Here is a 15,622-nt window from a genome sequence, read left to right as displayed (position 1 = left end):
GATCGTTTTTATTGACATTAAAAAAAACTTCATTTTTTACAACCCGAAAAACGGTTGTGTGTACGCGGCATAAGTTGTACCCGTGATCCGCAAAGCAAAAGGTACCTGAGTCTCCCCATCCCTCTAGTTGGAGAACTTCGTGTTTGGTGCAGACATTTCTTATGGACAACTCTTCAAGGAGAATCCCTGAGACAAGTGTATGGAACAGTAAGGTAACGGCAGGCCCAAATCTAAACCACCAGCTCCTTTGGGGTAGTGCTACATGGGCATAACTCAAAAATGGGCAACTTGAGTTCTCAGCTCTGGTCCCTATTAAGGTACTGTAAAGCTGACAGCTTTGCTTTACCTGTCCATGATTAAGACATAGTTTAGGACCAATGCTAGTAGGGGAGTCTACTCTTTAGGGTTACCACCTGTCCAGGATTCACCCGCATAGTCCGGGTTTTGAATCATATGTCCGGGTTTCAGTCAACCCGAAACCCAGACACATTATTAAGGCAGGAATGTGGCTCAGAATGGGGCTTGACAGGAGGGTGAGGGGGCACTATGTGCCCAGCATTACTATTTTCTTTGGAGTACCCAAAGGTGTCCAAGGTCTGTTACAATTCTATAGTGTATACTAAAACCAAAAATGTAGGGCTGTTACTGATTAAAATTTTCGTGTTCGATTAATCGTTTTTTTTTAAATCGATTAATCGACTAATTTCGATTAATTATAACGCACATACATTTTTCAGATCACCACCATATATAGTCTCCACTGTAATATCCACAGACATCTCCCCCACTATAATATGGTCCACATCACTCCCACTGTATAGGAAGATTAGTGCTTGCTTAGTCTTACCAGAGAAGCCGGCCGAACACGAGCAGTTGAGGCCAGGTGATGACGTCAACGCCTCGTTCTAGGCTCACCTAGGCCGCCGCCAGGTGGACCAAGATGACCGCTGCTTCGGGAGCTATGCCGAAGCCGCGGCCTTTCCTATGGCCGAGGCAGCAGCGGAGCTCCATGGATCACGTGGTGTGCCGATCCGCATATGGTGACCCGTTCGGATCACGGATGATTTACGATCCTTTGCACCACTGGCACAATCAAAAGAATTTTGATCGATCAAAAAAATTTAAGATTAATCGAGGAATTCATCTTTAATTTCCACAGCCCTACAAAAATGTTACTGTGCGTCGCTAAACTGTTTGGGTTTGGCTTGAAGAAAAAGTGGCAACCCTAGGGGTCTTGAAGGGGGGGGGGGGGTTGGCATACAAATTTTTCTATGGGACCCCATGATCTCTGGTTACCACTCTGCCGTCTATTCAAATATTTCTTGATTTTCTGCCTCTAATGACTATCACCTGGATGACTTGTATATACAAAGGGAGTGAGTCAGAGCACTAATCTAGGCCATATTATGTCCCGGGGCTGTTGAGATTCGAGAAGGGCTGGGCTCTATCTGACTGCGGTGACACATTGAAAGAGTTCAGGCTGCTTTTCTAAATAAGTTGTTTACCTTCCCAGAATGATTAAAATTCATGAAGAGGATCTAAATCTTATCTGCTGATTATCCTCCAATTTTTCCTGCACCACCCGCACATGCCGAAACATATCTTCCCGCTTACAGAAGGGATTTACGATGTGTCGGCGTGTACTTTGTGTGTTATGTTCAGAACAAAAATATATATTCCTTTGCAAAAGGTAATATGAGAGATTTCATATAAATATGTCATATCGAGTGGTGAATGTGACTAGTTCCAGAAAGGTTTCAATAGCAATCTCAGACTGCACATCAGAAAGACTCAGAGGAGGGACACTCGAGGACCCCCCTAATCCCCTCCTCCATTTTACACCAAAAAGAGATGGGAGCCATCTGGATTTTGTATGTGAAGAGCAGTGACAAGTACAGAGCTGGTGCTAAAAGGATCATAAAAGAAACCCTGGTAATGTATTTCAATACAAAGGGGGTCAATTCACTAAAGATTACCCAATGCGAAAAAACACGGTCATGTGACTCATTTGCATAAATTATCACAAGTATGTCCAATTCACAAAAAGAAAGCAAAGAAAACAATTATGCGGTATTTAATGCAAAATTAAAAAAGTGCAGGTAAATATTGCAAAAAAAAAACATGTGGTACGCTGTTAAAGTGGAGGTACACCCGAAAAGTAAATTTTTAACCTTAGATTGATGCTCATTTTGTCAAGGGGAATCGGGTAGTTTTTTTAAAATCAAAGCAGTACTTACCGTTGTAGAGAGCGATCTTCTCCGCCGCTTCCGGGTATGGGCTGCGGGACTGGGCGTTCCTATTTGATTGACAGTCTTCCGACAGGCTTGCGACGGTCGCATACATCGCGTCACGATTTTCCGAAAGTAGCCGAACGTCGGTGCGCAGGCGCCGTATAGAGCCGCACCGACGTTCGGCTTCTATCGGCTACTCGTGACGCGATGTATGCGACCGTCGAAAGCCTGTCGGAAGACTGTCAATCAAATAGGAACGCCCAGTCCCGAAAACCATACCCGGAAGCGGCGGAGAAGATCGCTCTCTAAAAAGGTAAGTACTGCTTCGATTTAAAAAAAACTACCCGATTCCCCTTGACAAAATGAGCATCAATCTAAGGTTAAACATTTTTTTTCGGGTGAACTCCCGCTTTAAGTCCAATTTACAAACAGAACAGAAAGTAAAAATATCATATTTATCACGAGGATCTTGCTGCCATTATCACATGTGGTATTGCTCAGATGCAGCATGGGGGTCCCCTCCCCCCTCCGAATAGCTGGTTGTTAAGGAAGCCACGGGTGACTCATCAGCTGTCAGCGGGTTTCCTTCATCAGGATCAGAGATTTCTTTTGTTCGGGTGGACAATGGACATCGTGATTGACGATGGATCTACAACAGGGGACATTTTTTTTTTTAAATAAAGGAATTGTCAAAAACAATTGTGTTTTTATTAGCTTTTTACACTTTTTGGTGTATAAGTAGGCTATACTCATTCACATGGTGGGAGGGTCGGGATCTCGGGGCCTCCTTGTTAAAGGGGACTTCTAGATTCCGATAAGAATTCCAAGACCTGACCCCAAAGGGACTGGTATAGATTGAAGGACCCCCACGCTGTTTGTTTAAGATTTTTTTAAAGAATTTTTAATTGCCAGCGTGTTTTTTTTACATTCGGCTGTCAGCGAGAAACCGTCATCTATTGTTAAGGACGCAGCAGCGGGCTACTGCATGAGCTATTTATTGGCAAATTCTTAGTGAATTGAACATTTGTACAATTGTTATTTTAACACATTTTTTCAGTCAATATTTAACTCTTATGCCGCTTATACAGAACCGTTTTTCATGACGAGAATTTTTTTTTTTAATTGGTAGTTTAAAACGGCCGTGTGTAGGCTCCAGAGCATTTTTCTTGACGAGAAAAATGGCCATTAAAAATTTAGAACCTGCTCTATTTTTTCTCAGCGTTTTTCACGTCGTCGTTTTTCTCGTTGTGAAAAACGGTCCTGTGTAGGCTTTAACGACGGGGAAAAAAACGCGCATGCTCAAAAGCAAGTTATGAGAAGGGAAATTTGCATAATCAGCCCAACGTGTGGCACCATTCGAATGGAACTTCCCCTTTATAGTGCCGTTGTACGTGTTGTACGTCACCGCGCTTCGCTCGAGCATTTTTTATCACGATCGTGTGTATACAAGGTAGGCTTGAGAGAAATTATGTCAAGAAAAACGTTGTTTTTCCCATGACATGAAAAACGGTCGTGTGTACGGGGCATTAATGAATTGACTCCAAAGATCCTCTGTTGTCTTCTGTTTGGCTCCCCCTAGTGTTGGCAAGAAACAGCTGCTGCTGGAAGAGATGAAGTAAACAGACTGCTTCCAGGTTGGAAGTACCAGTATGCAGAAGCCCCTGTTTATCACCAAAGAGGTACCCCTTGAATTTTTAAAACCAAGCACAGCAATTGTGAATTTAGTGTATCATAAATGATTGTCTATTTTTTTTTTTAATAAAATACTTGTTTTTAACCTTTCCTTCCTAATTTGCCTCATGCAGCGAATTTGCAGCCCCTTAAAGCAATAGTAAACTCTTATTATACACTTGTACCTACAGGTAAAGGTTTAATAAGGCTTACCTGTAAGTACCATGAATATCTACTAAACTTGCGCCGTTATTCACGCTATCTGCAGCCGATGACATCACCTGCACATCGTAGTAGCTCATCATTGAGAGTGCCCTGAATGCAGAAAGACTGTGCTGTGATCATGACTCCCGTGTGCATGCACAGGAGTGACATCATCACAGCCCGGCCATTCAAACAGCCATGGACTGCAAACTCAAAAATAAGACCGGATAAAGATGGAAGTGCCTGAAGCAGTGACAGCTCAGCACAGGAGGGCTCTGTTTGTAAGGTAGGTCTGTCATTATGTGCTAGTATGCAATGCATACTAGAATATTATGGCACAAATCTGCAAGGAGGGGGGGGGTTTAAAGCAAAAAAACATGGAATTTTTAGGGTTGGTTTTCTAATCATGACAATAACTGAACATACTATATATATGTCATGTGTGTTGAAATAGCCATTTGTAGTCTCCATCAGAAGCCCGTGTGTCAGGATGACAACTCAAAAGCACTTTTGAGAGGCAGAGACAAAGTGTTGTCAACCTATAACAGCAACTGGACGCTACATCCAAAACACTGACTTTATTGTGATTGTAAAGTCTCAAGGTTTTACGCCTTAAAGTGACACTAATGTTTCCCTTTTTTTTTTAAATAACAAACATATCATACTTCCCTCTACTGTGCAGCACGTTTTGCACAGAGTGGCCCCGATTCTCGTCTTCTGGGGTCCCTCAGCAGCTGTCTCGGCTCCTCCTCGCATCAGCTAACCCCCTTCATGGGAAGCTCTCTCCCAAGGGGGTTTGCTTGCAGGCGCGCGCCCGTGATACAGCCAGCGGCTATAGCCGCCGACTGTATCACTCGGCCCCGCCCCCTGGCACGCCACGTCATTGATTTGATTGACAGCAGCGGGAGCCAATGGCTGTGCTGCTATGAATCAACCAATGAATGAGCTGAGAAGCCCGGCCGAGAAGCCAGCGCGTTCATGGCGCGGGACTTTCGAGGGGTAAGGTAAGTAATCGTCGGGGCTGGGGGGCCGTTAATACTCTGATGCATAGAATACATTAAGGTGAAAAAACATGAACCTTTTGCAACCCCTTTAATGCATTCTATGAATTAAGGTGAAAAACGTTCTCTGCTGCAGCCCCCCCCCCCCCCCCTTTTTTCTTACTTGAGCCAATCCGTTTCAGCTCCACGCACAAGCCCAGTGGCTCCAGCCGCTGTCTCTGTCCTCATTGGATAGATTGATAGCAGCAACCACTTTACAACCACTTTAAATGCGCTACTTAAATTGAAGTAAGTTGAAGAAATTATAGAATAACATTTTTTTTTTATTTGTTATACAGATACAATAAAAATTCATTCTAAAGGTCATAAAGCCATAAAAACATACAGTATAAAAATGTATTATTTCAATGAAAGCTTCAGATTAAACAAAAAATTGGAAAATGACTTTTAAAATTACATTAACATGGACAAAATTGTATTCGGTTTTAGTGTAAAAGCTCAAAGCTGGCCATAGATGGATTGAAATTCAGATAGTTCAGCAGGGATTGGTTGAATTTCGGTCTGTGTCTGTTTTCCTGTTTGACAGAAGCTGATCTTTAGATGGACAATCTGGAAAACTATTGTCAATTAGTGTCAGCAGCCGCTTATTAGAGTATTCTGAGAGTGGAGAGTCCTGCTGTCAGAATGCAATATCCTGGTGAAAGACCCCTTTTACACTGCAAGCGCCGGCCGTTAGCGCTAAAGCACCACTCGATTTAGCTTTTGCACCGCTTTTCAGCCACTAGCGAGGTGCTTTTAACCCCAAAAAAGTGTTTTTCAGGCACTTTGAAAGCGCTGCCCATTCATTTCAAAGGGCAAGGCATTTTGGTAGTGTTCAAACCGCCCCAAAGTGCTTGCAGAACTTTTCGGAACATCCCGCAAAGCGCACCGCCCCAGTGTGAAAGGTCACACTCGAATGAATGGGAGGCGGCTTTCAGGCACTTAGCAGAGGCTAATTCCAGCGCTAAAGCGCCTGAAAACTGCCCCAGTGTGAAAGGGTTCTAAGGGTTTGTGTGGATGGAGGAATATATTCTTTTTTTTGGCTGGCCAGGTTAACCCCTTAACGCCAGTGCCTCCCACCCCTAAAGACCTGATTCCCACCAATGTATTTTTAGTGCATTTTGCAGATTTGCACTACAGTCCATTTAACTTAGTTTCCTATGGAACACGTTCTGTACTGCAAAATGCAAAATTAATCAAACCTAAATGGGATTTCTGATGCCAGGAGGCAGGGTTTCTGATGATGTGACCGCGGTGATTGGCTGTCACAGTGATCACATGTTCAGAAAGCTCCCGATCACAAGTAGAGATTCGGGGCCCTCCATTAGCTGCTAGTAACACTGCTGGGAGCGCACAGGGCTCAGCTCTATTTACGTTCTGGTACGCATATATGCAGCCACTCTGCGTTAAGGCCCAACCACTGAGAGGCCACATATATGCGTACCACCAGCATGAAGGGGTTAAGTATAACGAAAGACAATTTTTTCTGCGTTGGACAGAATACCGGTTTTAATTGCTGTCTGTGTCCCGTTAGGGAGATCCCTCCTCTCTATGTCTCCTGTTTACCATTATCATTGAAAGTGAAATTTTGGGTTGTCCCCAGAAAAATAATAGGAGGGAAATGTTCCAATGAGGACACTAGTTCTGGTGTCCTGGGGGTCCCCAAGGAATTCCCTTTATTTGCAGGGATTTCCTCTCATTTCCTGTTTGGCTATGGGACAGGAAGTGAAGGGAAATCTCTGCAATAGGACACAGTTGGCAAAAAAAATCTAACAGGGGTTACTCTATCCAAAATGAAAAAAAAAAAATTGCCTATAGTTCTTCTTTAAAGCTGACCCCATACAGCAAGAGCCAGGATGAGGTTCTCTAGCAACCACAAACTATTTCCTACTGGGGGACAATAGTGATTGCACATGACTTCCTCATTTTAGTCTGATCTATATATTTGTATATAAAATGCGCTTTTTATTTTTCAAAAAGTGTTTCCCAGTGCTAAACCTTTCATCCAATTTCTAAATTGCTGCACTTGTACATTTTACAAGCCAATATAAAGGAATAATAGTGGTTAAAAAAAAGCACTTGTGGATTTAATTAACCTTTTTTTGGGTTAATTCTCCTTTAAGGGGGTGTGACAGGGGGCGTGTCCTGTGCCTACATACATTTGTTGATAGGTGTCCCTCATTCCCATCTCATAATGTTGGGAGGTATGGCCATATCCATTTATGTTTCTAACTTTGAGCAAAGTATACGTTTGGTTTAAAGCTGAACTTTAGGCAAATAAAAAATAAAACATTTTTAATTCAGATATGTATTTGTTAAATGTCATTGAAAATGTCATTTGCATGAGGGTTGGTCCTCTGAGCCAGTCAGGCTTCTATCATTTACAAGCTAAAAGAGAGAAGAGGAGCGAGAGAGCAGAAAGGGACAAAGTGCTACTGTTTTCTTCATTGTCCAATCACAGGCTGGGATACACACAATTCTCTGTAGATTTTTTCCTTTAGATTTACCAAAACCATATAATATGAGGTCAAACCTTAGTTTCAATTTGGCCCTTGCACTACATGGTTTCGGTAAATCTAAAGGATATCAGACAACAAAAGTTGTATAGTGTGTATGGGGTCTTAGACCAGGCTATATTAAAGTATAACTAAGGGCCCTTTCACACTGGGGCATTTTTCAAGCGCTTTAGCGTTAAAAAAAGCGCCTGTAAAACGCCTGAAAGAAGCTGCATCTGCAATCCCAATGTGAAAGCTCGAGTGCTTTCACACTAAAGCGCCTGAAAAACACCCCAGTGTGAAAGTGGTCTTAGCGTTAAAAAAAAGCGCCTGAAAGAAGCTGCATCTGCAATCCCAATGTGAAAGCCTGAGTGCTTTCACACTGAGGCGCTGAGCTGGCAGGGCGTCAAAAAAAGTCCTGCATGCAGCTTCTTTGCAGCGCTTTAGGAGCGGTTAATTGAATAATTTCAAGCCCCCTTCCCATTGAGGAAGCTTTTTTTAACGCCAAAGCGCCTGAAAAGCGCCTCAGTGTGAAAGGGGTCTTAGCAGCGCTTTACCAGCGTTTTTCGGGCGCTGGCAGTGTGAAAGGCCTCTGAAAGCACTTGGGCTTTCACATTGGGATTGCAGATGAGGCTTCTTTCAGGCGCTTTACAGGCTTTTTTTTAAACGCCAAAGCGCCTAAAAAACGCCCGAAAAACGCCCCAGTGTGAAAGGGGTCTAAGGGCAAAACTTTTTTTTTTCTTTGGATAGAGTGGAGAGGGATTAGAACATCTATAAGTTTTTTTACTACTGTCTGTGCCCCCATTTAGGAGATTAATCCTCTCTAGTTGTCCTGTTTAACGTTATCTTAAAAAAATAATGAAAATTCAAAATGTTGGTTTGTCCCCAGAAAGGTAATACTGTGGTTCCCCGAAAATAAGACCTACCCAGAAAATAAGCCCTAGTTTAAAATGCTTGTTAAATCCTATAATCCACTCTATTACAGTACAGTGGAACCTTGGATTGCGAGCGTTTTGCAAAACGAGCAGGATTCAGGCCAAAGCGGTGTGCAGTACTGCGTTTGGCCTGAGGTGGGGGTGGCCCCGGATCCCAACCGATTGGCAATGCTCAGAAAGACACGGAAATACTCAGTTCCCGAGCCTTTCAGAGGTTTGCCGAGGTCAGCAGAGCTGTCCTCGGGCCTTTCCGGATTTTTCCGAGGCTCTCCGGCACCCCCCACCTCTGGCCGCATGCGGTATTGCATGCCATTGAAGTCAATGCAGAACAAATTATTTTAGTTTCCATTGACTTTAATGGGGAATATAATGATATGCGAGTACTTTGGATTACGAGCATTCTCCTGGAACAGATTATGCTCATAATCTGAGGTTCCACTGTAGTATATAATGTACAATGTGTGTGGTTCTGTAATATGATTGCGGGGAAGAGAGCTCCGGCGGGTCACAGAAGCGCAGAGCGGCGCTATAACGAAGGTATTTGGCACAATTATATTACAGAAACACACACATTGTACATTTATATGCTACTGTAATAGAGTGGATTATAGGATTTTACAAGCATTTTAACTCTGTTCACACTGGGGATTCCTGTCAGGCAGGGAAGGGGAGAGAAGACAGCACATTACATGGTAAGACCTACCCCGAAAATAAGCCCTACTGTGTCTTTTGTTCCCCCGGGCTTATTTTTGGGGAGACACGGTAGAGGGGAATTCTCCACTGCGGACACTAGTTATGGTAACCTGGGGGGTCCCCAAAGGATTCCCCTTAATTTGTAGGGATTTCCTCTCACTTCCTGTGTGGCTATGGGACAGGAAGTGAAGGAAAATCTCCAAAATGGGACACAGATGGCAAAAATAAACCTTACAGGGGGTTTAACCCTCCCTTACTCTATCCAAAATGAAAAAAAATATATAAGTTTTATCTATAGTTCTACTTTAACTTCAGTGTAGGGTGCAGGGAGTTCATGAACCAGGTTGTGTCATCTTATATGGGTGCATACCAACTGGCAGGATCAACAAGTAATACAATTCTGTTATTGGGGGAATCAGAAAAACAAAAAGAGTTGTGTAAACTCTAGTGATAAACTTTATCACATATGAAATTCTTTAAAATTTGCCCATACAGGAGCTCCGATTTAATGTTATGATATTCAGATATGAACTAGTCTCTGGATAGTTTAGTGACGTTCCAACAAATTAGGAAAAATGCAACGTATTGTCTTTTTTTAATAGATGTACTGTTATTGTAGTCCACATGAATCCATTGTAAACAAAAAATTCAAAGTATTGCACAAATCAACAATTCCTTTTCACAAGTGAGGTCTTTATCCACTCATTAAAAGCCTTCAGGGATTCTGCCTTTGTTTCCTTTTCAGCTTCCATCCAGACGCAAGTGAAGTGTGTACCAAATCAGATATTTCTCTAAAACGACAACTCCTAATAGCCAGAAGGGAGCATACTCTAAGGTCACCAGGCCCTTAAAGTTGTATCGGTAGTGACTATAGTCCCAAGGGCAGGCTCTCATACATCTCAGTATCCATCCAGAACTGAACTCACAAAAGTACACCCAAAAAGTGTAGAGAACGGCGCGGAGAAGGAAGCTGCAATGAAACCTCAGATACAAGTACATGTACTCTATACCCAACATGGCTACTCCATAGATGAACAGCGCCCAAACACTGGAGACACCCCGAAACCTCCAGTCTCTGTTGGCAGTAAAGTCCAAGAAAGCTGTGAAGAGCACTTCACACACGTACCCATGGATGGAGTAGATGTACAAGCGGAAGAGAAGGCCCAAGGGCTCTACAGATCCCATGACCAGGTAGTACCTGTGCAAAGAGATAAGAAAAGACAAAAAGCCATTGTAAACCTTTGAAAACAATATATATGTACTTTGCGCCTATCTAAATTAGTAGAATATATGTGAACTACAAAGATAAATGATATAAAACAGCTGCTCCCCTAACTAAGGTAAATGTGCTACTAGGTATTAGTGAATTGGATATAGGGGCGCTCAACTAGGGCTGGGGGAAAAAATCTATTTGAATCCTGAATTGAGTTGCAAGGTCAAATCAATTCAGGTTTTCAAAAAAACTTTTTTTTCCACCAGGACCGGGACCAGCACCGCGCCGGTCCTGAGGAGCTGCAGGCAGGAGTTTTTAGGCGAGGCCGTGGCTTCGGCCTAGTCCGCGAGGCGAGAAGCCTAAAAACTCCTGCCCGCAGCTCCTCAGGACCGGCGCGGTGTCAATCAAAAATAAAAACTCGATTTGAATCGTAAATCAAGTTTTTTATTATTATTATTTATTATTTTTTTGTGGGGGGGGGGGGGTAATCACCCAGCCCTACACTCAACTACCAAGTAAATTTCTATTGTGCAATAATAAATGAACAGGTACCTAAGGAAGCACACTTAAAACGGAGTTCCACCCAAAAATGTAACTTTTGGTTTTTGGAACTTTCGCTTTTTGGAACCCTCCCCCCCTCCAGTGTCACATTTGGCACCTTTCAGTATTTGTAATACAAGTATTTTGCTCCCACTTCAGGGCTTAGATGCCCGAGCCACCCGCGGGTATCTAAGCCACTTTCTTTGTCCCCCCTGCTGTCTTCTGGGATACACACAGGTCCCAGAAAACAGCAAGGACCAGTGGGATCGCGCAGCGCAAGTCGCACATGCGCAGTAGGGAACCAGGAAGTAAAGCCACAACGCTTCACTTCGTGATTCCCTTACCGAAGATGGCGGCGGCAGCATCCGAGAGCCGAGCGACAGCTCAGCTATGGGAGCCGACATCGGGGGTGCCCTGGACAGGTAAGTGTCCTTATTTTAAAAGTCAGCAGCTGCTGACTTTTAAAATAAAAAAACAGCGGAACTCCACTTTAAGTACTCATAATAAAGTGCAAAGTGACACACACAGCATAAATATAAACGTGACTTATATATAGCACTGAATACAACAATATATCAATTGCAAAGGATTGATATTCAATCAAAGTCTTAGTAAATGTGACTCTTCTGTGCTGAAAAATCTTCTGAATAATATCAATAGTGAGTTATCCTTCACCAGCTGAGCAAAATACACCCAAAGTGCTCCATAGGTGGGTTCTGCCTCCAAGATGGTAGTGACCCCTTTACTTAAAAAGCAGGTCCAGGACGTGTAGCACTACCCTTGAAGGGGCTGCTGGTTTGTTTTGGGTGGCATGTTACCTCATGGCTCCTATGCCGTCTAAGGGTGTATGGTGAATGTAGCATTAACGGAATGTCCACGACAGGTGTCTTTTTCTGTGCTCTTTATTAGCCAGCCGGGTAAAAGGGGATTTTAAACCAGAAATGGCAAGGTATAATCTCAGAGAGAACACCTTCCCAACTGGCATGACCCTAGAAGCAAAGGCTAATAAACCAAGCAAAGATTGCATATCTTTTAATCACACTTTCTTCATTCTTATTATAGTTAATAATAAAGATCTAAGCTTGTTTATTTTCTCTTCTGATAAACGAAACTCCAGTAGATCAGAATCAATAGTGATACCCAGAAAATCGAGACAAGTCGAGGGCCAAGCCGTCTTTTCAAGAGCAAGAGGAATACCAAAATGGCTACAAACTTGAAAAAGGTGTCCAATAATAGTGCGCAATCCGAGGAACCTGATGGGCCTAAAAATAGAAAATCATCTAAATAATGAAGTAGAAAATTTGAAGCAGCCTCAATACTAACCACCCATTCTAAAAAAGAGGAAAAATACTCAAAATAAAAACAGGACAATGAACAACCCATGGGTAAACATTTTCCATCGAAGAAAAACCCCATGGAATTGAAACAAGCCGGATTAATAGGAAGGAGGCGAAAAGCAGATTTTATATCTACTTTTGCCATAAGGGTCCCTCTTCCCAAAATTCTAATTTTCGATAATGCATCCTCAAAGGAAGCATACGACACGGACGAAAGGCTAACATCAATTTGGTCATTTAGAGACTGGCCCTAGGAAAAGACAAGTGATGAATTAACCGGAAATAATCTTTCTCTTTTTTAGGAACAATTCCTAATGAGGAAATTCTCAAATTCTGAAAAGGAGGGGAACTGAAAGGACCCGCCACCCTACCTTCAGAAATTTCTTTTGACATTTTTACAGAAACAATATTCGAAAATTGATAACAGGATTTCAAATTTTTTACTAAACAACACCCTGTACCAGAAAAAGAAGGTAATAAGTAACCGTCCTTAAAACCTTCAAGTAGCAACTGGGCCCTCGACTTGTCTGGGAACACCCTGAGCCAAGGTAGCATATCTCGCCATTTCACCGGCGTGTAAGCCTTTAGGAACAGATCCTGACTGCAGGACTTAGCGACCGAATGTGCTCCTGAGCAGAAGGCACATTCATGGCGATACCTGCAGGAATTGGGCCATTTACACTGACCATCATTGAAGTTGAAACAGATTCCCTTTTTGTACACGGTATTTGAGACTTGTTGAGCATTCTGACTCTGCTTGGAATAATTTGCTCTTTGAGGAAGAAAAAGATTGAGCCAAAGGCCCACATCCTTAACTTCCCATTTTAACGAAGGGTGAACCGACAATTTCTGACGAAAGGCCTTATCGTAATTAAACCATGCAGTGCCACCAAAATTCTTAAAAGCCTCCAAAACATTATCTAAGTGCTGAAAAAGACCAACACTTTTCTCGGAAGACCTCTTACAAAGAATACCAGAAAAAATGCAGAAGGCCTGTAACCAGTCGTTGAACGACCTAGTCACAGGCCTTCTCCTATCCTCCTCATCTTTTTTTTCTTTACTAATAAAATCCCTGGAAGAAGGGAGCAAAGGTAAAATATCCAAAAACTCTCCAGGCCATATTTTTTCCTTTACTGATGAGGATAAATGGTATCCTAATGGAGAAATCTCACAAGAAATTGGCTCTTTTAAACACGTTTCAGGTAAATTCTGCAGTCTGGCAGAATAAAAATTAACACCTATGTTTAAATCAGTATTAAGCAAAGTTTGGTCGTCATTTGCTAAACATCCACTAGATAGCGCCCAGATCCCCACTGTATCCTGAGCCTGAACCTGAGCAGAACTATTGACTAGCTGAATATCCTTCGCTACCTGAGATAACAACTCGGCTATGCTGGCTTATGTAGGCATAGAAACAGACTCACCATTCCTTTGTTGCTGAGCCTGCTGGCTTGTCTGCACCACTGGAGCCGATCCGTCTCATGATTCAGCAGCGGATCTCCTATGGGCATCAAGCGTTGCCATGGCGATGAACTCTCCTGCGGGAACTCAGCGCTGAAGCGCCGCCTCTTGATCCGCTTCCTCTGCCGGCCACACCTCCAGCCGAACCCTCGGCCGAGATTCCTCCCACCTCGGATCTAGAAGACGCACTAGCCACGCCTCCAGCCGCTCCTCTCGTTGTGCTGCCGTGACCCTGGGAGGACCACTCAGCTCTCCTGGATGCCGTCGATCTTGGTGGAGAAGGGGAGTGTCTTCTCGGGGGGGGCGCGTCTTCTCTTCTGAGCCACACTCCTTCCTGCAGAGGTGACGCTGCTGCTTCTCCTGCGACTTGGAACCGGAACGGCTTCATCTTCTTCCGGGCACAACATGGGCTCACCGATGGGGAATCCACCCGCCAACGATCCGCCTTCAGCCACTGGAACACCAGGTCCCACAGCAGCCGATGTAGCTCCCACCGGAACCTCTATAACGGAGCTTGAGGTAGGTCAAGACAATCCTCCTTCGCCCGCCCGTTCAATCAGCCGCCTCAGCAGACTCATCTTCTGGCCTCAGAGGACCCTGTTTGTCCAATGGAGATAACTCCTAGGACACCACAGATCCTGTCCTCTGAGGCGACTGAATCAACGGAACGGAACCCCTTCTTTTATAGCCCTAACTAGTACTGGACCTGGCTGGATAGAACTGGAACAATCCCCCAGTATCCCTAAAAGCCCGGGAAAATCATGTGTAAACCTTTCCCAGGCCATGTGAGCACCAGGTGTTCTCTCAAAGCCCGGGAAAGTCACGTTTTTTAACTCTCCTAGGCCATGTGAGCACCAGGTGAGACCTTGAGAGCTATAGCAGGCTTCTCAAGGGGAGCCTTAAAACTGCCCGCCCTGCTGCTTTCCCATGAGAAAAGGGGGAATTGAAACCGTCTCCCCCTTTTCTATCAGTTGGGTCCTAATCTGCTGGGGGAACATTTTCAGCAGGACACCAGGACTGAGGCTGTTTGCATGTTAGGTAGTCGAATGGTGCCCCACGGCTCTCACTCGTAGCTGGCATGCGTTCTACCGTCCAGCGCAAACAACCAAAGGGACCGGAAGTGACGTGACCAAGACTCGCCTCGACGTAGGTTTTCATAGATTTTACGTCATCAGGAAGCGCATTCGGCACTGTTTTTTTATTGCTTTTAAAAAAAAAAACAGGATTACACTATTTCACACTAGCCATTTACTCTCTCCTCTCCTCACGCTGTGACATCGTGAGGAAAGGAATGACGATACCTGGAAGGTGTGTTTACATCGTGATTAGACAAAGCTGATTACGTGGTAAAGAGCCACTGTGATTGGCTCCATACCTTAATCTGTGATCAGCTGTTTTGCGTCGCAGCAGTTGCATGGGGGCGTGGTTCTGGGAGGACATCGTATGCTGCCCTCCCAGAACTGGATGACTGTGCTGTAGCTGTTATTTGGCTATAGCGCATTCAGCAAATGGTGGCATTTTTCCCACTGACCACCAATCAATTCATTTTAGCAGTGGTTCTCTGAGACCTGAAAATGATTTCAAGGGTTCCTCTAGTCTAGTGGGAAAAGATTGTGAAAGGTATCATAAAAGTGCCTGTAGACATTAGAAACAATTCCGTAGAAACAACGATTTAAATTTTTTTTTAATCACTTTGGAGCGTGAACAATTGTTCGCCACAAAAAACAAAAAACAAGCAATCCTTTCAAGGTTCAGTCATCCGGGTTGGATTCTTTCAGAATCTGTTTGTCTGGGAGTGTCAC

At 43.7% G+C, this 15,622-nt stretch overlaps 1 protein-coding gene across 1 annotated transcript; it reads right to left on the bottom strand.

Moving 5' to 3' along the window:
* Positions 1-9,751: 9,751 nt before the first annotated feature.
* LOC120913435 (transmembrane protein 229B-like) lies at positions 9,752-14,762 on the bottom strand. Its single transcript, XM_040323359.1, has 2 exons — positions 13,784-14,762; positions 9,752-10,467 (listed from the first exon to the last, which is right to left on the bottom strand). The coding sequence occupies exons 1-2, from the start codon at positions 13,840-13,842 to the stop codon at positions 10,011-10,013; spliced, it is 516 nt and encodes a 171-aa protein (XP_040179293.1). The 5' UTR covers positions 13,843-14,762; the 3' UTR covers positions 9,752-10,010.
* Positions 14,763-15,622: the final 860 nt, after the last annotated feature.

Source organism: Rana temporaria, chromosome 9, assembly GCF_905171775.1.
Source record: "Rana temporaria chromosome 9, aRanTem1.1, whole genome shotgun sequence".
NCBI lineage: Eukaryota > Metazoa > Chordata > Amphibia > Anura > Ranidae > Rana > Rana temporaria.
The sequence above is the reverse complement of the archived record's forward strand: the minus strand, read 5'-3'. Positions and strand labels throughout refer to the sequence as shown.

Excerpts from the sequence above, each read along its gene's own strand:
- LOC120913435 (XM_040323359.1), bottom strand. The coding sequence starts at position 13,842 with ATGAGACGGATCGGCTCCAGTGGTGCAGACAAGCCAGCAGGCTCAGCA. Across the intron at positions 10,468-13,783 it reads GGCTCAGCAACAAAGGAATG|GTACTACCTGGTCATGGGAT; the intron begins GTGAGTCTGTTT and ends CTCTTTGCACAG.